This window comes from Medicago sativa, chromosome 7, assembly GCF_051527215.1.
Source record: "Medicago sativa cultivar Bolivia chromosome 7, Bolivia_mono, whole genome shotgun sequence".
Lineage (NCBI taxonomy): Eukaryota > Viridiplantae > Streptophyta > Magnoliopsida > Fabales > Fabaceae > Medicago > Medicago sativa.
Window position 1 is genome coordinate 59071648 of NC_140755.1, and position 22392 is coordinate 59094039.

General features: G+C 32.4%; 4 protein-coding genes and 1 long non-coding RNA gene across 6 annotated transcripts; 2 read left to right on the top strand and 3 right to left on the bottom strand.

Moving 5' to 3' along the window:
- Positions 1 to 362: 362 nt before the first annotated feature.
- On the bottom strand, positions 363 to 1112 carry LOC146907221 (uncharacterized). Its single transcript, XM_085729047.1, has 2 exons — positions 737 to 1112; positions 363 to 634 (listed from the first exon to the last, which is right to left on the bottom strand). The coding sequence occupies exons 1-2, from the start codon at positions 1110 to 1112 to the stop codon at positions 363 to 365; spliced, it is 648 nt and encodes a 215-aa protein (XP_085585173.1).
- A 3306-nt stretch (positions 1113 to 4418) lies between these two features.
- LOC146907222 (uncharacterized) lies at positions 4419 to 6185 on the top strand. Its single transcript, XR_015019859.1, has 2 exons — positions 4419 to 4689; positions 5917 to 6185. It is a non-coding gene; the product is annotated as an uncharacterized LOC146907222 (long non-coding RNA).
- Positions 6186 to 8657: 2472 nt separating this feature from the next.
- Positions 8658 to 11940, bottom strand: LOC146907223 (uncharacterized). 2 transcript variants are annotated; one of them, XM_085725781.1, is made up of 3 exons: positions 11808 to 11940; positions 9175 to 9403; positions 8658 to 9014 (listed from the first exon to the last, which is right to left on the bottom strand). In XM_085725781.1, the coding sequence occupies exons 2-3, from the start codon at positions 9349 to 9351 to the stop codon at positions 8958 to 8960; spliced, it is 234 nt and encodes a 77-aa protein (XP_085581907.1). In that variant the 5' UTR covers positions 9352 to 9403; positions 11808 to 11940; the 3' UTR covers positions 8658 to 8957. The 2 variants fall into 2 exon arrangements, with proteins under 2 accessions (XP_085581907.1, XP_085581906.1); XM_085725780.1 differs by having other exon boundaries at positions 9175 to 9408.
- A 2365-nt stretch (positions 11941 to 14305) lies between these two features.
- LOC146907224 (uncharacterized) lies at positions 14306 to 16687 on the top strand. The gene is made up of 4 exons (XM_085730570.1): positions 14306 to 14494; positions 15574 to 15743; positions 15841 to 15894; positions 16548 to 16687. Exons 2-4 carry the CDS (start codon positions 15655 to 15657, stop codon positions 16603 to 16605), a joined length of 201 nt encoding a protein of 66 aa, XP_085586696.1. The 5' UTR covers positions 14306 to 14494; positions 15574 to 15654; the 3' UTR covers positions 16606 to 16687.
- Positions 16688 to 18373: 1686 nt separating this feature from the next.
- LOC146907225 (large ribosomal subunit protein uL13w-like) lies at positions 18374 to 20295 on the bottom strand. Its single transcript, XM_085730571.1, has 4 exons — positions 19983 to 20295; positions 19032 to 19148; positions 18855 to 18942; positions 18374 to 18762 (listed from the first exon to the last, which is right to left on the bottom strand). The coding sequence occupies exons 1-4, from the start codon at positions 20252 to 20254 to the stop codon at positions 18619 to 18621; spliced, it is 621 nt and encodes a 206-aa protein (XP_085586697.1). The 5' UTR covers positions 20255 to 20295; the 3' UTR covers positions 18374 to 18618.
- Between the last annotated feature and the right edge of the window lie 2097 nt (positions 20296 to 22392).

Below are 22392 nucleotides of genomic sequence, written 5' to 3' on the forward strand. Positions count from 1 at the left end.
GATAGATTTAGTAATGGGTTGGCCCATAAAATGGCTTAGATTGCTCACTTCGATCCAAACCATGTGTGGATTGAGGAGGTGCCTTCTGAGGCCAATGAGGGGTATTTACAAGATATTTCTTCTTAATGTGATTTAGTCTTTTATTCAAAAAAATAAAATTACTTTAATAAAAAAATTGTTGTTGATATATAAAATTTATAACATATTTGCATTTTTTTTGAACAAATCAAAATGGAATATATTGTTCAAAAGAGAAGAGCCTCACCCCGCACAAGATGTGCTAAAGTGGTAAAGCATCCAAAATCTGTTACAAAGACCAAGCACAAAAGAAAAGTGCCACCACCAAACAAAACAAAACTCAATTACAAGACACCAATACAAGTAAGTGGAAATCTCCACCAGTCATGAAAACCAAAAGCTAAAGAAGCAGAATTCGACAATAGCCATAAAAAAGAGACCTGTTTCACCTTGTCCGAAATACGATGAGGATCGGTCGTACTTTTGAAGATACAGTTGTTCCTATCCTTCCATATTTCCCAAATAGATGCAAGCCAGATAACCTTTAAGTAAGAGTACGAAGCTCGCGGTAATCCCACCAACTGAGTGAATTGAGTGTAATGACCTTTGATATACCCTGGACAAACAAATGAAAATCCAAGCCAATGAAAAATTAGGAGTCAAACCTGCCGAAAAACATTGCATCCAAGAAACAGATGATTTGTCGTCTCGATATTACCACACCCTCCACCGCACAAATTAACCTGTGGTTGGAGAACAAGTCGTCTTATCAAATTATCTCTTGTCGGAATTCTATTTTGAAGAAGACGCCAAGAGAAAATGGAAACTTTTGAAGGAACAAGTTTATGCCAGACATCGTTATAGTCACCATCAACCATCAGTTCTTCAACAGAAGTTAGAAAACGATACGTCCCCCCAACTGAGTAGCCGTGAGTAGGATCTAGCAACCACCTCCAAGAGTCATGAATATGTTTATGCAAAATAACGTTAGCCAACAAAGCAGAACACTCCCTCACACTATCCTCCTCCCACGCCATCAACCGCCTCCTCCAACCCCAAGCAAGACCTCCTTTGCTCCACCCCAATCTAGCCATATCATCCACCGAATACTCCTTATGAACTGACAACTCATATAAACGATTGAACTGAATGCTTTAAAGGTGCAATTTCCTGTTGCATATTGTTTATATTGAAAAAGATAAATATGGTTTGTTACAAATTTATTTTTTGAAAAAATAATTTGTTACAATTTAAAAATTATAAATATCTACATCTAAAATTGTAGTCAAAATCAAAATTTCATAAAAAATAATGTTTGTAATTACGCTTTGGTGCAATGAAAAAGAAAGAGTCTTTAACGTTAGTCACTAAAATAATCTATAATACTTTACTTTTTATATTTAATAATACTTTACTTTATATATTTAATTCTTGTCAAAAAGAAAAATTAATTATGTTTGTAGTCTTTATAAATATTTAAATTTTTAAAAATAATCTTTATATATGACTAAATTATATTGTTATATATGACTAAATTAATCTTACCACTACATCAGGAAAATAGATGACTAAATTGTATACTCTTAAAAAATTCAAGTGTTCAAATAGAAATTAGCCAAAAGTTTTTACAGGATATTTATAAATCATTTCAATGTTTGTACCCAAATATAAAAAATAAAAAAATCAAAGCATAGAGAACAAATTATTATTTTTAACGATTTAATTAATAAGTTTAATTTTAACTAGAGACCTTCAAAGTTATATATATATATATATATATATATATATATATATATATATATATATATTAATCATTTTCTTTATAAATAAAAAGGGAGCAACCATAACAACAAGGCGAAAAATGTTACATAAATTATCATTAACCATATGCAACTAATCTTAGAGCATTTACATTAGAGCCCTTGGCTTAAATGAGTCTCGCACATACACATAATTTATGTTATTATTATTTTCATGTTAATATATAATAAGCATTCAATTCCTTCAACTGAAACCCTCAAAAAGAAAATACTAAATAAATTGTCCCACAAATAACTTTCAACCATAAAATTTCAACGATATCCATTTATTGTAATAAAATTTACCAAATGTGATCCCAAAAAATGGAGAAAGGGAGTCCTTCTATAGACACAAAAATATCATTCCACAATAAAGATGATTATTATTGGCTTTGTGTTATTCTTAATCATATTTTTTTTAAGCAAAAGTAATGCTAGAATAAAGATGGTTTATTATTAATCATATATTCTCTTGATACTTACAGGAATCCTGTAACATCCTGTTTTTCGTAACTTGATAGATTTCACTAAATTTTAGTTTTCTTTATAACTCGATAGTTTTGAGAATCCTTAATATTTTTCATATTAACAAGTTTCCTATTTTGATCTTTAAAAGTGCTTGAAAAGTGATAATTGTTAATAGAAAGACTAACTTATAGTATGTAGAAAATATACTCCCTCCGTTTCAAAATGAGTGTCGCTTTAGCCAAAAAAATTTGTTTCAAAATGAGTGTCGCTTTCAGTTTCCAATGCAATAATAACTTTTTCTTTTCAATTGTACCCTCCAATTAATACTCTGCACACAACTTCCAAAGTATTACTTTTAAAACTAACCAATAGTTAATAAGGATAATTTTGTAAAATAACCATTCTCTTTCTCTTAATCATTGCATTTCTTAATATGTGTGTAAACACCTAAAACGACACTCATTTTGAAACGGAGGGAGTATTTTATTAGAAAGAAATATCAACACAAACTAGTTATACTGTTTCATGAGATTAAAATATTTATTTTATTTGACCTATAATCCTATATATACTATCAAAAGGAAAATGGAAATTCATTTACGGGGAAGTAGAGTCTATATATAAAGGGTAATGCTATAACACACCCACTCCATTTTATGAAGGTGTGCATTAGCAACAAACACCTTTTTGCTTTAGACAAAAATACCCATTTTTTCTTTTTACAATTGTGATTAAATACATGCCTTTTAAAGACATTTCATCACTTCTATTAACATTTTCTCTTTCTTGCTCTTAAATACGGCATCTCCTTGGCTCTCTTAGATTTTTTTATTGAAACACAAAAGAATCAGTTTTTGTGGATTTCTCATTGAAGAATTTTTCTAATTTCATGTCCTGCCTGCAACAGTGCAACCGCTGGGATCCATTCTCTAGAGGTTAAGATTAAACAAATGTTGCCACAAATTGCAAGATTATACTGTTAAAGCAATCACAAGATTAAACAAATGTTGATCCAATTTTTAATGGAGATGCAAGCGAGAGGCTGGTTAACTTGGTTTGACAACAGAGAAAGTTGGTTCAATTGAGGGAAGTAGCTAGTTGGAGGAAGCTGCCCAATTTTTAGATTTTGGTTTCAAAACAAAGTGTTGTGCAGCTGTACAAACAAAATGAAATTAGGAATTTTTATATAATTTAATTTCAATTAATAAAATAAAAAAAAACCATCGAGGATGGGAATATGGGATGATGTTTGAGAAGAAGTCCATGAAAGATGGAGAAGTGAGATAAAACAACAACAAAATTATCTTTTTAACCTCTAAATATAATTTAAAGTGATGGTGTTTTTGTCAAAATCAAGGAGGTGTTTGTTGCTAATGCACACCTTCATAAAATGGAGTGGGTGTGTTATAGCATTACCCATATATATATATATATATATATATATATATATATATATATATATATATATATATATATATATATTCAAAAGTAGTCTATTAATGGAAAGAAAGTGTGGCTGCCGTTTTATTCACAAACAAGTTACCAATAGGATGATATATTATATACATATATAATAACTATGTCAAGAAGCTTCTCACATTTACGTGTACCATTCCTTTGTAGCCAAGTATATAAACAAGTGAATCATGCTATGTCATTTTAAAATAATAACACCACATACTTGTTACCTTTCTAGTCATATATGCATCTCATGCTATCTTTATACCTCCTACCTAACATGTCTTTTACGTTGGAACATATATAGAAATGCCAACCCAAAAGTACAATGACTAGCTCATTCCAATATCACCACTTGACTAAACATATGAACTTTGTGTGGGGTAATATGTCACTTGTAAATATTTATTTATTCATACTATCTTTACACCTCCTGCTTATATGCCTTTTTCGTTGTAATAAGGATACAAGGCCAGCATAATATTTTCACTACTTTTATAGCAGGAGCTGGAAGAATTATAAGCCACCATGAACACCTCATCATTTTGCTACAGGCGTGAAAACATTTAAGGAAAAACACATCACCTAGTCTATTTGTGTAGCTAGAATTATTATAATATAAAGTGATTTTTAGAACTAGTATAAATAGGATGTTCGTCCCCCAAGTTTTCATTCATTCACAACAATTCTTTCTCACTCACTATATGGGTTCTCCAACATATACTCTCTCTGTTTCGGTTCTTGTTTTATAAGTTTAGTTATCAAAGTTTAGTTATCAAAGTTAGTAGTATTAGTTTCACTCAAACAAATTTAAGAGTATCATTATAATGTCGATCTTTTCGGAGCATTTAAGTCTTCTTCTAAATTTTATCGAGGATTATCATCGGAGGTGCCGTCTGAGCCAAATCATAAAGAGCAATATCTAAGGATTTTATCGACAACAAAGGTGGGGCAAGATTCCGTACACGTTGGGACGGTTAGCGTAAAATAGTTTTATATATGTGCGTAGGGTGACCTAAGCCCTACAGGAATTATTTGTCATAGGATTTATCTATGATTAATTTAGATACAGATGCTTGATTGATTGTTTACATATTATTCTTTTAATTGTCTATTTGTTTAAATATGTTTGAATGATGGTGATCCTTAGTCTATGGAAATGATATAGTATTCTTTGAGGTTAGAGATAAGAACATCGTTAGATATTAAGTGTAAGATTCCCAAGGGAAGTGAAATACCTTGAATAGTTGTATTCGGTTGGGTTCTGGCTAGGAAAGACTTGGTGGACTATGCCGTTTACGGTTTGCCTCTCTTACATGGGAAGTCAACCATACTCTATTCATTGTATTTTACAGGGTAGAAGTAAGGTTTATGTGAGGGAATAAGGATAGAGATGCTTTGAGGTTATATATGATAACTGGCACTCAATCTAGCTGACTATTGTATGTTATAACCGAAACGGTTGATATGATGGATTCTTGAGGAATGATATAATGCTTAGAGTTTGAGTTGCCATAGTTTGCGTGAAAGTGCATATAGATTTGCATTGAGGAATGTGTAAGTCCAATGCCGTGTGTATGGGCGCACGAGGTTGATCAGCTGCCTAAATCCTGACGAGGATTGTTACTGCGCGCTTGGTTAGACTATAGTCGGGACCCGAAGATCTTGGTTAGACTACGGTCGGGACCCGAAGAGCTTGGTTAGACTATAGTCGGGACCCGATATTTTATAGGGGCGATCGACTTATAACACTTGGACTCCATGTGAAGTCAGGTGGCGTAGCTCTCCGAAATTGGGAGTACGTTTGTGGCAAGTGGTCTTGTGATATTCGATCTCCGAAATTGGGATGAGTATCCTTGACAGCGTCTGAGGCCTGAGTCAGCATATAATTTAGAATGCATGAGAGCACATGTGTTATGATTGGGGATAGAACTTGAGAGATAAACAATTAAGTGGAATATAATGGATATAGATAGATAAGTCTATATGATGGATATATATAGTTAGGTAGATCTGTGTATGAGAGATATCCATCAAAGGATGGTACGTTTGTATGATTAGTTGTGTTTGTCATGTATATATTATTGTTTTACAAACCCATCCCCTCTGTTTAACTTGTACGTAAATCTTAGCTCCCATGTTTTCTTGTCTGGTGTTTTATCTATGTTTTTAGATTTCATTGAAGAGGAGTTCAAGGTTGAAGACGAAGTGCTTCTTTTCACTCCTTATGCAGCAGGCGATGTAGAAGCCATTATCACTTGGCGAGTATGGTCTTGTTTGTAAAGCCAGTGTGTCTTTTGAGGTCTTATATTTTGAGTCTTTTAATTTATGATGTATTCTGGATAATTGGTCTCACGAGTACCACGCGGTATCTAGTTGATCCGCAAGCACCTTGTATTTATGACATAGATATATAAATAATAAAAGAATGGTTCTATGTAAGTAAGTTAGGATGGTTAATAAGGTTTCACCGAAACGTTGGGGGCGTTTCAAATCATACATTGTTCCATAAGTTTTGAATGTTTAATTTGTTCCATAAACACTTTTCTACTAGTAATAGAATAAAGGGTTAATTATGTTTCTAGTCCCTATAAAATAGCGACCTTGTAAGTTTAGTCCCTACTTAATTTTAATAGCATTTTTAGTCCCTAATTTTGTTTTTCTGCACTGAGTATTAGTCCCTACTCAATTCAAATTTGTTTAATTTATGCTTAAACTCTTAAATTTTTGAACAATTTTTTGCAGACATGTTTAGAACATTACTAAAAGTTCGTCCGCAAAAAATTATTGCAAAATTTGATTTCTACATCCAGATTTTATTACTTTTTATCTTTAACTTTTGTCGTTTTAAAAAATTCATATTTAATTCATTTCATGTCAGAAAATTCTAAATTTTAGTAAACGAACCTTTCATAGTGTTCTAATCTTGTCTCAAAAAAATCGTTCAAAAATTTAAGAGTTTAAGGATAATTAATCAAACTTTGTTTTAGCAGGGACTAAAATTATAAGTAAATTTTTTTTTATAGGGACTAAAAATGCTATTAAAATTAAGTAGGGACTAAACTTACAAGGTTGCTATTTTATAGGGACTAGAAACATAATTAACCCTAGAATAAACCATCAATCTAATTCTTATATTATGACTCTCTTTTCAATTTAGTCCTTAAATTATATAAATATAATAAAGTAGTCCCTAAACTAAATGAAATTTGTTAATCGGATCCCTAGTGTGTAAAATTTTGTCAATTTAGTTTATAAACATCTTAATAGTATAGAGTTAAATTGTTAGATTGAAGTGAGGGTAATAGATTATCAACTAAGTTGTTTAGTTACCAGTAATTGTTAGATTATGCAAACTCATTTGGATTGATATGATGGTGTTGGCTTGGATATTGGAGTGTCCTCCTCTCAAAGTTACAAATTTGATTCTCCCCGGTGTCAATTTTGGTGAATTAGTTTAACTTTTTTCTTAAAAAAAAAAAAAATTGTTAGATTGTGCAAACTGCAAATTCTTTCAAGAATTAATTGTAATTTTGATCCCCCTATCTTTGCCATTGTAGATTTAAACCTCCTACTTAAAATCTGACAAAATTATATTTTTTAACAACAAAAAAAAAAGTGATGTGATGTCTTTTAAATGATGTGGTATATGATTATTGATTAAATTGTAAGATAACTTTCTTAAAAATTAATTTGAAATATGCAATATCATTGCAGTTGAGACCAGCCGTTTGATAGATAAAGCAAAATTGTCAAAATTTAAAATAGAGGGACCAATTATATAAAATGGTGAAAATAGAAAGACGGAGACTGGAATTAAGTATTCTTTCAAAAACAAAGTGTTCTTTAAACTGTATCCATATTTTTGCTTTGAATCTTTATCTTCATTAGATTAGATATATGAAAGAATAAACCATTAAGCCCTAGTGTATATTTTAAAGTAGACCAAATAGATTTTTTGAGTAAAAGTATTCATATTTAATGTCTAGTTTAGGTTTGTTACAAAGCTTAACTTCAAACAAACGTTGACGTGCAAACAGTCTCCGATTCTTCAAACATGGATGCTTGTGAAGTTGTTGCTAATGGATTTGAATTGGTGGTTTGTTTCAGTGACATTCAAATTGGTACTTAAAACGGGTGTGGGAATCATGAAACAACGATTACGGCTGAAGGAGGTTGTAATGTAATACATCTCTACAAGTAGATATATATGCTTTAACTTCATAGTGTTGTAGTGAAAGTGAAGATCTTAAGTTTGATGTGTATGATATTTAAGATACAAATGATGTGTTGGAACTGAACAGTCATATGGAAAAGGGGAAGAGATCGTATGGTGAAGTTGGATGGTTGATGGAGAAATGGAAAGGTGGGGTGGACCTTTTTAAGTTTTAAATAAAAAAAAAAACAGGTAAATTCATATGTAACTTAAGCTCGATTGGGTATTTGGGATGCTGGTACCCTAGACAAAATTTGTTTAATATAAAAATATGACATAACATTGAATGATTGAAAGACAGATACATACTCAACCAAACTCTATGAGTACAATTGTGTTAAAAAATAACTCAAGTCTAAGTTTGATGTGAAATGGATGCCAAGTCAGATAAATATGCCATGTCACAGTTGCCAAGTGGACATCATTTGAGTAATAGAAGTTGACGGTAGGGACCAAAATTGATAGTTTCTGATTTTGGAGGGAGGGAATCTAAAAAAAAATTACAACGATAAAAGACCCAGTATGTACAATCCAAAAATATATCCAAAGTTTAAACCTTGTTATATCAAACAAAAACATGAGTCTAAGTTCATATAGTCTGTTCTATATGTACAATCCAAAAATATAGTGCTTGAAAATGCTAATATGTTATAGGATTTAATTCATATGCGTTGTGCATTGTAACTAGTGTAAAGAGATTTTATACTGTCAAACAATCATAAATATCATATCATTAGGAACATTTGACTTTTATACAAACCACTTTAAAGTCACCCACATATTTGGTTGTGATGTGCTGATGGTGTAAAACATTTAATACCAACGGTTTATGAAAATTAAACTCTGTAATAACCTCCAAGCATGCCTGCGCGGCTGCGCCTAATATACATCATAGCCTATATAAGTTATAATCAATCAGTCTACTAGTATGAATGGCCCAGCATGCTAAAACAAAACAAAATGAAACATACTCCCAGGATCTATTGTTGATAATTCTTTCACAAAGACAAACCAGCAAAAAGCAACTCCAACTCCTGTTCCTGAGATATAGTTCTCTGAAATAAAAGGGTAACAGTTTAATACAATTAATCATTCAAGGTTTACCGAAATATATCACTTTTACGCTGAAAGACATTATCTTGAAACTCTTGTAAGTCAATAGAAAGATATATGAGAAATAACCCATAGCTGATGGAAAAAGAGTTAATGGCCTACCTGAACTGACATAAGTTGCAGAATTTTATTAAGAACCTTGAGACGATGTGCGACATAGGTACTGTTTGCAGGCAATTGATTCATTTTATTTATTTCTTCTTGTACTACAGCCTGTTTTCTCTCACACCATACTGGTTTTTGTGCTGCAGGTTGATGAGTAGCTCCATCATCCATCATTTGATCAAGGGTGTTACTACCGTTTAAATTATCGAGGGAATCCACTTTTGCACTGCACTGTCCAGACATGAAAAGTAGAACCAAAATCAAGTTCTTGTTTGCACATTGAAAAACAAAGTTCTTGCATCCACCACCAAAACAAACAAACATCCACAAACCAATAAATCACCATAAAAGAGTTCACTGTATCTCACAATGGAAGCTTAACAGTCAAGTATATATCCAAACAATTATTATAGTTATTATGTAGGCCCAAATTTAGAAGATGTATATACCGAAAGAAGAAAAAAAAAACTCAGGATTGCAATAAGCAGCTGCAACCGGTTGGATTTCTAATTTCTTGTGGTCGTGGTTACTTAAAATTCGATATTTTCGTATCAAGGTCCAAAAATGCTAAAAAGAAATCAATGACACTTCATTATTCCTCATGACCTAGGACAGACTCATCGATACCAGTTAAAAATAAATTGTTTAGACATATAGTCAGATGCCAATCCACATTCCACTCTATTCCATGCGTGTCCTAACAAAAGGAAGGATATACCAGCACATATTTAACTTTGTAACAAACCATGTAGCTTCTTATTCTACAGACAGAACATAAACACAACCAAACGGAAAGCCAAAATAAAAAAGTGAGAACACAAAAGAAACCCAAAAATAATGAAGGCCTAAAAATAAAGAAATTTCGTTTGGAAAGACAGATTCAGAAAATTGAGACTAAGGCACCAGAAGACTACAAATGGAATGTGATCTCATCAGTTCTCCAGCCATAAGGATAGCAGTACTAAAGCTTAAAACATACCTAAAATGGATAGGCTACAAAAATGCCACTGTGCCTATGATTATAAAGGGGGGTAGAAGGTATTTCTATAGCAGGCATTGTGATGGAACCCGTAAATTCAAGACAATGAAACCGCATATTATTAATGAAAAGAGATGAGCTCCAAAATGGTAGAAATGCAACTGAAATGATAAACCAGAGTTGAAGAACTCCTAACCAGAGCACAATGCTCTTAACCAAAGAGAAACGACTCTCCTAAGTCCTAACTAACCATCAACAATAAACCTCAATGATTGAATCCCTCACTACCCTTGCTGCCCTCATATTCCCACTCACTAACGGAGTTGAGTGGCTCTAATGCCACATCAGCAACTAACTTCCCTATTCAGCTTAGTTGTTGGGCACTGAAGCATGGGTACTTGTAAAACGGTGAAGTACCCGTACCGGTACGCACCCAGAGTCCTGTCATGTTGCTATATAGGGGAGGTGAGGATCATATTCCCTAAAATCTATGTGGAAAACAACATACTACAAAGTACAAAAGACAAGCATCAATTGCATTAGAGTAAACAATCTTGCCACACAATTCATCTAGAAGAACATTCAATATTCCATTCAATAACAAAAGCCATTGGCCAATGATTCGCTAAAACACAACTCAAACCTAAACGTACAAAAATCCACAAAAATGATGAAATACCTACAGCTAGATCAACAACATGAAATAATGAAATATCTTGGTATGCGAATAAATATATCAACATTGATAGAAAGAAATGAGAATTACAGGTTCTATGGTAAGAGAGGAAAGAAAATTAGACAAGAATTTCACTTTGATAAATTTTGCAAGAAAATCTAAAAAACCATAGAAATTATCAACCTATCAAAAGACAAAATAATTTGACCTTAGCATACCAAATTTTGCAAGAAAATCTGATAAGCATAGAAGTTAAACTTATCAAAAGACAAAATAAATCACTCCACCAACGTCTATTAAAGCTAAATCTATATGCCTAATAGTAAGGGTCTTTACGGATCGACTTATTTGAGCTTATCTGCTGAAATAAACCTTTGTGAAAACTTGTGAAAACAACTTATTCCATGTTCATAAGTTGTTTTCAACTTATTTCCATATCTTCTGGATAGCTTATAGAAACAGCTTATAGATTGTACAAAAATAGTTTGATTGATTCTATTTTATCTTTGTATTATAGAAATATCTTATTTTTTATAACCATTTACGGGTCCGTTTGGATTGGCTTATTTTTGAACTTACACAAAACGGTTTATGCAAATAAATAAGCTTTTTATGTATTATTCATAAGCTTGCAAAGGTAGTCTATGAAAAAACAATTTATGAAGATACAATTTTCGTTAGTGAGAACTTATAAATTAACATAAAAACTTACTTATTTGAATAAATTATTTTTCATAAGCTCAAAAATAAGTCAATCAAAACGAACCCTATATGAAAAGGGATTATGCTATAAGCTGTTTATTGCGTAAGTGTTGCTTCCGAAATTTCAAAACTTAGAACAAAAACAAATCAAATAACAGAGAATAAAGCTATTATTATAAACATGTTTTTCACCAAGTTGAGGTTTCTCAGAAAACTGAATCAAAAAAGATGAAATAAGAATACAAAATAAACCAATGATTGTGAGGAACTTACCATGACACAGCGTAATGATTTTGGTGAGTTATGGAAAACACGGGGAGGATTCCTGCTCAACTATTCGTGAATTGGTTCGGAATGACGCAACAAAAAGAAAATATTGGTGGAATGGAACCAAAATTGTTCTCTAAAATTTCAATTTTTAGGAATAATTTATATTTGTAAGGTCAAATAACAAATATATTTTGTCAAAAACAAATTAAAAGAAGAACAAATAGTCATTTTCGTCCCTTCCCTCAAAAAAATAATAGTCATTTTCGTCCTTAAATGTTTGACGAATAATCACTGGTTCTTTAATTTGTCGAAATTCTAAAATAGTACTCTCTCCGGTCACTATTATAAGCAAAAATTGACTTTTTTTGTTCATTCAATAAATGATGTATGTGGTCTACTCTCTCCGGTCACTATTATAAGCAAAGATTCACTTTTTAGATTCATTCAATAAATGATGTATGTGGTCTATATATAGACCACATACATCATTTATTGAATGAACCAAAAAAGTCAATTTTTGCTTATAATAGTGACCGGATGGAGTATTTGATTGTGCACTACATTAGTCAAAATAGAGACTTTAAAACACTTCATTAATATTGTTATATAATCTTTCAAAAAAATTAATATTGTTATATAAATCCTTCAAGATGTCCTTGTGAGCTTAGCTCAGTTGGTATGGACAATGCATAAAATATGCAAGGTCCGGGGTTCGAACCCCGGCCACCACCAAAAAAAAAATCCTTCAATATACTTAATTATTGTCATGTCAATAAGTGCTTCCTTACCTACTTAATTATTTAATTATTGTCATCCACCAAAAAAAAAAATCCTTCAATATACTTAATTATTGTCATGTCATGTCAATAAGTGCTTCCTTACCTACTTAATTATTGTCATGTCAATAAGTGCTTCTTTACCGTTGTATCAACCCTTATTACAATAAAAAAGTTATTGTTTGCATTAAGGTATTTTAACATGAGAGACTATTTTGACTAACAAAGTGTGCAATCAAGAACTATTTTGGAATGTCGATGCATTGAAGGATTATTGTGGCTACTTGTTACACATTCAAGGACAAAAATGACTATTTACCCTAAAAGAATTGAATTAGTATATATTACATTAACCAAACGAATATATGACAATTCATGTGTTTATATACCTTAAAAAAAAAACTCATGTGTTTTCAATTTATTGAAAGGAAATTCATATGTTTTCATATTCGTTAATTGAATTGGCAATACAACATTGGATAAATTAGAAAGTTATAATTCGGTTAATTAGTTAGTTAAAATTAGAAGTTAAGGGAGTTACTTGTTGAAAAGCAAACTTAATTAGTTAAAAAAATGGTTGAAGTTTGTTAAGCTTTTGTAGTATAAATATAACATGTCTGTTAGTTAGTGGTAATGCAATTCATTCGATAAACATTTACTTTGATTCTCATCTATTTCTCTTAATCCTCTCTCAAATTTTTTCTTCTTAAACATTGCCAATTCCAATTTCTCTTTTGTTCTATCAAATTGGCTCAAGAGCCCGGTTTTGATCATCATTGTTGGAGAATCTGTGAAAGATGGCAACTAACAACAATGGAAGTTCCCATGCGCATGTAACAGTTTTTGATGACAAGAGTTATGATCAATGTATTATGAAGATAAATGTAATCTTCAGGTATCAAGATGTTCTTGATGTTGCAAACGATGGTGTACCAACACTCACGTGTTGCTTCGAAAGAGCATCAGATTTCCATAAATATCAATTCAATTTCGAATATCCAAGAACTTATCTTTTGATTCCTTAACTGCAGATTTTGCTTTAGAATCTCGAGTTTTGATATAAAATAAATAAACATAGGTCAGCCTACTATGTCTGTGTACGAGCTATTGCTTAACACATTACAATCCTCATAAAAGGTCCACATTTTCAGAAACTTGAATTTAGATGCAAATCTATTTTGAGAGTTTTGAAAATCAAGCAAATGGGGGAAATGATCAGACCTTTGCTTTATTAGAGATGAAATAGTATGAGAAGTGCTCATATCAATCCACATGTAATTGCATATTACTCTATCTAATATTCTTTCAGTATGTCTCAACCTTTTTCTTTCAATGGACCAGATAAATGAATCCCTTTAGCTGGTAAGTAAAATAAATTATTTGAATCACACAGTTCAAAATAATCATCCATAGGTGCCCTAGAACGAAGAGGAGCATGTTTATGTGAACCTAATATGGTATTCGAATCACCAATATTACCCTTGATAAGATGTGTTTTGATATTCATTAATTGATATAACAATATATAATTGAAAATTTATGTAAAATAGGTGCACACCGAACTAATAGTGCTTACTAATAATATTTTTTTTAATTATCATACTTTAAATCCAAATTAAATTAAAATTATTTAGATTAGATTTGTTAAAATTGATTTAAAGATTAAATATGAATAGATTTAAAACTTCAACCAAACAATCTTTCAAAAACAAAAAAACTTCAACAAAACAAAAAAACTTCATTTAAAATTATCCTACTCCACTCCATCTCAACCAAACAGAGACAATTATCGTTAACGGTGTTCTTATGATGAAATCGACCAATTTTCAAATTTCTTCCACAAAAACTGAAATCTGACACAATTTCATTTCATCTTGCCTTTTCCTCACAATTTTTACATCAACCCAACGAAAGGTACCATTTTTTTTCTTGCATGATTTCTGTTTTTTGCAAGTCTTTTGCTATGTACGTTAAATTCACTTGAATTATTTACGTTTGATAGCTTTAAAGTTGGAATAGGTTTCTTCTGGAATGAGTGTAAGGTGTTTGTAAATTTAACTGAACCAGATAATAGAAAAATCAGGTCCTACGTGACAAAAATACCATTGTTGTTTTATTGTTTGTTCAAATTATGGGTTCAAGTGGTTAAAGAGCTCCACCAAAGACGAATTATTCAGGAGAACCTAAGTTCGATTACTGGGTGAAACAATTCTTGGCCAAACTTTACTTACCTCATGGGGCTTGAACTCTTTCCCCTACGAACCGGTGGGTTAACACACAAAAAAAAAAAAAAATCTCGCTATACAAAATTATAGAATAAAAATATCTTGTTTAAAGCCTTATTATAACAAATTTGTGAAGTGTGGTAATTGTTAAATTGTCTTCATTGTCTCATTTGTAATTGTTAACTTCTATATAGAATAACTCTTTTGTAACTTTGTAGCACCACACCTCTGATCGAAAGTGTGTCCGGTGTCTAACACGACACCGACACATGTCATTACATTCAATTAGTTCGTTTTCTCAAATTATCATGGTGTCGGCGTGTCTGTCTATTGTCATATCCGGTGTTAGTGTCACTGTTGGTGCTTATATTCTTACTATGCTTTGTTTGCAAAATTATTGTTTATGTGAGTCATTGTGCATTTATCTTGTTTAATGTCTTATTATAGGTTGAAGATGACTAAACTATGAATTTGAGACCAATAGTTATTTTAAAGAATTATAGAGTTTCAAAGTTTAACATTAGGGCGAGAATTTTAACTGTAGTTATGTATTCAAACCACTCATGATTGAGTCAGGAAATTGTTGGCACAGTAAGACTTCAAATTGATATCTTTTTAAGGGATTGTGTATTTTATCTTTTTTATAGCAGGTGTCAAACATCTCTGTACCATTTATCTTACTAGATTGACATTTATTTTGAAAATAAGAAAAGAATAAGTTGGAAATGATTTAATACAAAATGTCGCATTTACATATTTTTGGATCAGGTGACCTAGGTTTCCGGCTATCAGCACAAGAGTTCTTTTTCCTTTATGCCCTTCCTAGACTCGGTACAGAAAATAAGATAGATGGAATCTACAAGCTCCCGAGTCAATGTTGTTCAAAATTCTAGACAATCCTCAAAGCGACTTCTGTTTGACCGCCGCTATGGATGGGTGTAATCTCTCTCACTTGCTCTCAAGTATCTATTGACGTTGTTGCCACTAGATTTCATCAGTAGTTTTTTTGTGATACATTTTGCGATTGTTTAACAGAATTGATGAATGGAAACATCCAGCAGAGGAAGCACTTGATGGTGGCCGAGGAATGTAAGATGTTTCCCTTTTCTTTTAAATCTCTGTATCTAGTTTCTTAATTAACAAAGTAATGTACCTTAGGAAAAAAACATCTACCACATTTCTAGGCATTATGTGGTTCACTGTGTAGATTGCTTTGGTTAGGAAACTGGTTTTGCGCACTGGAAATTGTATTGATTTACAGATAACAATGAGCAAAGCTCTTACAGGAAATGAACACTACCAGAGCTAAAGCTCGTTCAAAGAGAATAATTCCCTTTCCTAGCTGAAAGTACAGCTCAGATTCTTTTGCATGAAAATAATGCCTGGTACTCTCTCCTTCCAATCATATATTCACTTAATCGTAACAGAAGTCCCCAAAATGCGGCATCCTCCCAGGCCATGTCACTGACGACCATATTCCTTCTTTTTCTAGAATAAACACTCCACATCTTGAGCCGTGGGTCAGTATCCAGCATCTGATCATTTTCTAAGTCCTCGCCCTTATTCGGCTCATCAGCATTGGGCCCTAAGGTCCTATGCTCCTATCAGCTGCTTAAAGAAATGTAAAAAGATAATATGAATTATACTTTGCTATCTGGCGATTCTGCTGCATAAGCTAAAGCTGCTAAACCGTAAAACCTCTTATGTACTTGCTAATTATTTTTCTCTCTTTATCTGTAAAGGTTTTGCATACTCCCACTTGCCAAAAATTTGGTGCAGATTGCCTCACAATCGGTATGATGACAATTTTATCATTGTTAGAAGTGTTACTTTGATTTTCGCTTAGTGGTTACTCTATTTATTTTTTTGTAGCAATCAATTTATTGCATACCGTGTTCTTGGCTGGCCTGTTTTGATTTGTACTTCTTATGCCTTGTATATTTTCATCTTTGCTCCATAGTAACAAGTTATTATAAGTAATCTTTGATATTCTCAATGGGTTTTCAGATTTTCTTCCATTGGTTTTAAAGACAAGTCAAATATGAGATTATTTAAATGTAATAAGTTATGTGCATGTTCAATGTAATGGACAGGGTCAGGGATGGGTTGATATTTACTTTTTGTGCTAGCATAGTCATAGGAAGGGCAGACCCTGTTATCTATTGCTTTCTGTGAACTGTCATTTGTCAAAACTTGGATATTGTTTGGAAAGGAGAATATGACCTTTTGTTTGCTTTATCACTCAGAGTTGAGTCCCTGAATATGCCAAATGTCTCATTTTACTCGTATGCAACTATGCTTAAGTGCTTTAAATTATGATAGTAGTCTTGTTTTGCATTTTGAAAACAACTTAATTTTGCACTTATTGAATATTCATTTATCATCAAAAGTTTATGTTTAAGTTATTTTTATGGTCAAAGCAAAACTGTTGTTGCATTGTTTTGTTATAAATTTTAGAATATTTTCATAAGCTATTTTAGAAAGTTCAATGAAATAAGTCTAAAATAGTTTATGAACATGTCATAAGTTATTTCTTTAAGCTCTTCCAAACACCAAGACATGTGCTTAATAATTATAGTAGATAAACTTAAATAAGTTGCACATAAATCAATTTTATAAGGGAAATGTTAACAAACGCCCTTATGACATTTGTTAAGAAGTTTAAAATGAAAACTTTGTCTTAGAAATTGTGCATTCAACAACACTTTGAAACAACTGACTTTTTTCTACTTAAATTTTATCAATCATTTCTAATTTTAAGTTTGAATCCTTACAATTTACACCAACCTTTAATTAAAAAACACTCCATACCTTGATTCAAAATTCTACTTCTGGATGGATTAACATTGTTCACGAATCCAAACCCTTTGGTTTCTGTAATTATTAATTTGGATAGTTCTACATACATTTGTTTACATGCAGAACTTTGATGATGTTAGGGAGAAAGAAATCCACGATGAGTTTGGTGTATAATAGTACAATAATTTTGTTGTTTATGCTTTTGTCATTTGTCATTTCGCATATCTTTTTCTTAATAAAAAAAAAAGATTTCAAATGATAGGACAAACACGTTCGATTTGGATGAAATTAGAAAGAAGAACCTTACAAACAGGGCTGACAACATTCACACGATATTGTTAAAAAAGTATTATCTTCGTGAATGGTTTCAACATTTAGAAATTGATAGATTATGATAGAGGATAAATCAGCACTCAAATTTCATGTCTGTATCAGCCTGGGTAGATATCAGGCAAACTGTGACAAGGTAATGCATTGTTAGTGAGATTTGTAGCTTCAGAACTAAGTACAATGTCTTAAAAATGTCTATGTTCTGCCAGAAAGTACGGCACGATGATAAATGCCGCATACTACAAATTCTTAAGTTTTAAAACTTCACAAAGACACTTCAACTGTTTGTTTGAGACTACAGTAATTCTGACACTGCTTGTGAATTTCATCGAAATGAAAATCAGTACAAGAGTATTAGCACAGACACAAGGAGAGTATAGCCTATATGCATCTTACATACACAATATTCAGTCTCCTAGAGGCAAAATCAATCGAAAACTAACACAAAGATTCATAGTATGGTATTACCACAAACAAATCCAAATATATGACGTTACACCAAAGAGCCAACACACTATCAAAAAGTAATTTAAAATGACATAATAATTGTATTGAGAACAAAACAACTTCCAAGATTGTCATTTCTAGAGAGTACAAACAAACATTAAATAACGACCAAAACTGAAATGGAATTCGATTTGATAAAGCTTCAAAAGCAATACTTTAAAAGCTAACAAATACTACTCAGTACTTAACGGGAGCAAGAATTTCAAGTTGGGGAGCAAGCTTCTCGTCTACGATCTTCTCTGCTTTAGCCCTCAATTTATTGATCTGCTTCTTTTTCTCATAAGCAGCAAAAGCCCTTTCCTTCCTCTTTGTCTCCAGCTCCTGTTAACAAGAGAAAAATTAAAAACTTAAGAACCGCTGTTATTTATCAAGTACAAAAGAAGAAAACTTCAATCATAACCAAAATAACGCACCTTGATGGTGCCGGCGTAGTTCCATCCAACCTCTGCGGACAATTGTCCAAGGGTGCAGTATTTGTGACCCTTTTGAAGCCTCAACACCCTAATTTCATCCAATCATTCAGTATTCAAATTCAAATTCAAATTCAATAAAAATTCTAATTCAACAATGAAATAAAAAACAATACTTACTTAAGAGCATCGGGAACAACCATCCTCTTAATTTTGTCATATGGAGGTGGAATACCTTCATACACCTTCATCCTGGCAAGTGCAGCCTCTCCACGCTTTGTCTTGTGTGGAATCATTCTACAAAAACACAAATAACTTGTCAGAAACCCACGAAAACAATTACATATCACTAAAGAACAGCAAACATCGCTTCTCAAAAACCCTCCATAACAACAACAGATCACTCAATAACAACATCACTTGTTAAAACCCTCCAAACAAGAACACATCATACAACGACAACAAGAACAAAACTTCTAAAAAAAACCTCCAAAAAAGAACACAACTTTCAACACTAACAACAATACTTCACAAAAACCCTCCAAAAAACATCACAATTCACAACACACACACACACACACACACAACAAGATCACAATTCACAAAAACCCTCCAAAAAACATCACAATTCACAACACACACACACACACACAACAAGATCACTTCTCAAAAGCCCTCCAACAAAGAACACAATAATCAACAACACTTCACATAAACTCTCCAAAAAACAAGACAACACTTCAGAAAACCATTCATCAAATACTATAACACTAAACAACAGCATTTGTTTACAACAATTTAACAAATCAATAAAACAAACAGATACATTCAACCTCTTAAACAACTCATCTTTAAACAAATCCACATTAAAAAAATCACTTAACCAATTACAAACATTAATCAATAAACATTAATGTATATACAGCATATACAAATCACAAGATCTAGCAAAATAACTATAATCATTCAGAAAAACAACAACCTAGTAATATCCAAAATGTGATTTATGAATTAAAACAACAACCTAGTAATATCAAAAATGCAGTTTTTAACCAAAAACAACAACCCAGTAATATCCAAAAATGCGATTTAACAACAAAAAAACAGAGATTGAATGATTTAGCGACTAACCCACGAACAGTACGCCAAAAGATCTTACTGGGAGCCCTAAAATGAATAGGACCATGAGAAGGCTTCGTGTTCATCCTCTTCCTAAGAAATCTCATATACTTCATCTTCTGCCTAACAAGACCACCAGAAGCACAAATCTCTTCACATCTAACAAGAACAACCTTCTGTCCATTGAGAAGCTCCTTTGCAACGATGGAGGCAAGTCTACCTAACATGTGGTGCCTTGCATCGATCACCACCCTCTTTGCGCAGATACCTGAACCAGACACCATTTTTGCTCGATCTTCTTCCTCTTCTTCTTTGTGGCTCGGTTAGGGTTTTGTGAAGAATGTGAGAGAAGTATATATATGTCGTTTTTTTTCATGGGTTGGGCTTTTCGGGTTTAGGCTATAAACCCATGTTTGGTGTAAGCCCGACATGTGATTTAGTATTAGAAAATTGTTGTTCCCACTTGTAAAATTGCTAAAAAAAAACACATGGAAATTGCGCATTTGCTCCCAACTGCAGTTAACTAATGTTCGGTGATGCCAATGATAGTTAACTGCAGTTCCCAACCACATCACAACGGTAGTTAACTACCATAGCTATCAGTAACGCAGTCGGTGCATACTGTAATTCAGAACCATACTAATTTTCGGCAAGTTATGACCCGTAATGCAAAACGACAATTTTGGAGGAAGGAAAACCATTGCACCAATTATACCAAGTCATAAGCTACAACATTACATAATTTGTCATGATTCATTAACATTAAATCAATTCGACGTTACGTTAACATTACATGAATAATTGAAATTCAGCAAAAGTGAAAAGTTTATACAATGACATCAAATCTCTATTGACAATTTGGTCAGTTGTAGTTTGAACGAACACAGAGATATAACACGTTATTTTCAACCATCGACCTAAATATTAATTTTACGTCGTTATCGTCACGAATAATATGAGGAGAATAAATTGTTTTCCACATGTCTTCATCTTTATCCGTCCCAAAATCTAAACATGGTACCTGTACAAATACATGAGATGTAGTATGATTTTCATCAAGATAGACAAAGTATTTGTTAAGTTGTGTCTTTAACTCATCCATTGTGTCGGTTGGAGTTAAAAAAAATGTAAGCATCTTCTTGAAAGTGGAGTATCGGACATGAGCTTCAATTTGTGCATCTGTAGACATGTTTAACTTCACATAAGTTTATAAAATAGCAAATATCGGAATAAAACAAAATGAAAGGTAAAGTAGATCGCCGAAACATAGACGTATATTTATAAAAGAAAAATATTTATATAATTTATAAAAGGTTAGTTATATATTTGCCACAAAAATGACATTACATTATCTACCACAAAAATAAGTCGATGTGATATCGACAAAAAAAAGGATGAACACTGACAAAAAAATGTCACATTTCATCTAATGAAATTGAATCATATTCATCTTCCACAATAACTTCAAATTCTTCATTTGCTTTTTCAGGAGTGTCGCACAAAACCGAATTGGCTCGGTTTGACTCTTTTTTTGGCTGTGACAGTTTGTCTCCTTTTTCAATTTTCATGGGGTCTCGGAACCAAGTTTGTTGATCCAAAAAATAAAATTTCCATGTCGATGCCTCTTTGCTCTTGTGTAGCTTCCACTTCGTAGATGATAGATGTAATGGAGAATCATCTTAAAAAAAAAAAAACAAGAACAAAATGATTAGGGATTAAGCCAAGACACATGATGTGAGTTTCTGGGTTAAGCGGCGGCCTACCTCTAATTGGGAAAAATGTCTCCGAAATTCCAATATTGGGATTTGTCAACTCCACCACAACCCTATTGTAATAAGTTACCGTGAGCCCTTCAACTCTGTTGGTGGTTCTGCAGCTAAGATTCAAGACATGGTATGTCCACGCCCTCACTATTTTTTCGTCGAAAGTTTCCAAAATGGCACTTCCAACATAGTTAACAAACTTCGGAAATTTTTTACAACATCTTTGAATCGCATTACCGCACTTGCATATGAATATTTTGTAGGAGATTCAACCACATCATCCCATGCTCTCATTACGGTCTTAACTATATCATTTGCCTTCACCTCTTTAACTACCTTCTCTTTCCCATCCACTTTTACGTCCTTCAGTTTCACTCTGCAATTTGTGATACATTTTGCTCTAACATTTCTACCAATATAAAAATAACAGTATTGCACTAGTTTCGGGGCGAACAGTTGCTATGACATTAATCAAAGTTGTATCCTTGTCAGTTACAACCACCTTTGGCATATCTTTCTTTGAGTTAAGAAGTTAAAGCAACATCTGTAAAACCCAAGTAAACTTTCCCTTTTTCTTAGCCGTAAGAAATGCAAAAGCAACCGAATATGTCATATCGGTTAAGGTGACCCTAACTATCTCAAACAATGACATACTACAA

What these genes read in the sequence shown, in the direction of transcription:
- LOC146907221 (XM_085729047.1), bottom strand. Translation starts at nt 1,112, where the DNA reads ATGGCTAGATTGGGGTGGAGCAAAGGAGGTCTTGCTTGGGGTTGGAGG. An exon ending in TTTGTGCGGTGGAGGGTGTG is followed by an intron (nt 635 to 736) that starts GTAATATCGAGA and finishes TTGTTTGTCCAG; the next exon opens with GGTATATCAAAGGTCATTAC.
- LOC146907225 (XM_085730571.1), bottom strand. Translation starts at nt 20,254, where the DNA reads ATGGTGTCTGGTTCAGGTATCTGCGCAAAGAGGGTGGTGATCGATGCA. An exon ending in TTTTGGCGTACTGTTCGTGG is followed by an intron (nt 19,149 to 19,982) that starts GTTAGTCGCTAA and finishes GTGTTTTTGTAG; the next exon opens with AATGATTCCACACAAGACAA. An exon ending in GTTGTTCCCGATGCTCTTAA is followed by an intron (nt 18,943 to 19,031) that starts GTAAGTATTGTT and finishes GGATGAAATTAG; the next exon opens with GGTGTTGAGGCTTCAAAAGG.
- LOC146907223 (XM_085725780.1), bottom strand. An exon ending in TGCAACTTATGTCAGTTCAG is followed by an intron (nt 9,015 to 9,174) that starts GTAGGCCATTAA and finishes CTTTTATTTCAG; the next exon opens with AGAACTATATCTCAGGAACA.
- LOC146907224 (XM_085730570.1), top strand. Translation starts at nt 15,655, where the DNA reads ATGGAATCTACAAGCTCCCGAGTCAATGTTGTTCAAAATTCTAGACAA. An exon ending in GACCGCCGCTATGGATGGGT is followed by an intron (nt 15,744 to 15,840) that starts GTAATCTCTCTC and finishes ATTGTTTAACAG; the next exon opens with AATTGATGAATGGAAACATC. An exon ending in CTTGATGGTGGCCGAGGAAT is followed by an intron (nt 15,895 to 16,547) that starts GTAAGATGTTTC and finishes TTATCTGTAAAG; the next exon opens with GTTTTGCATACTCCCACTTG.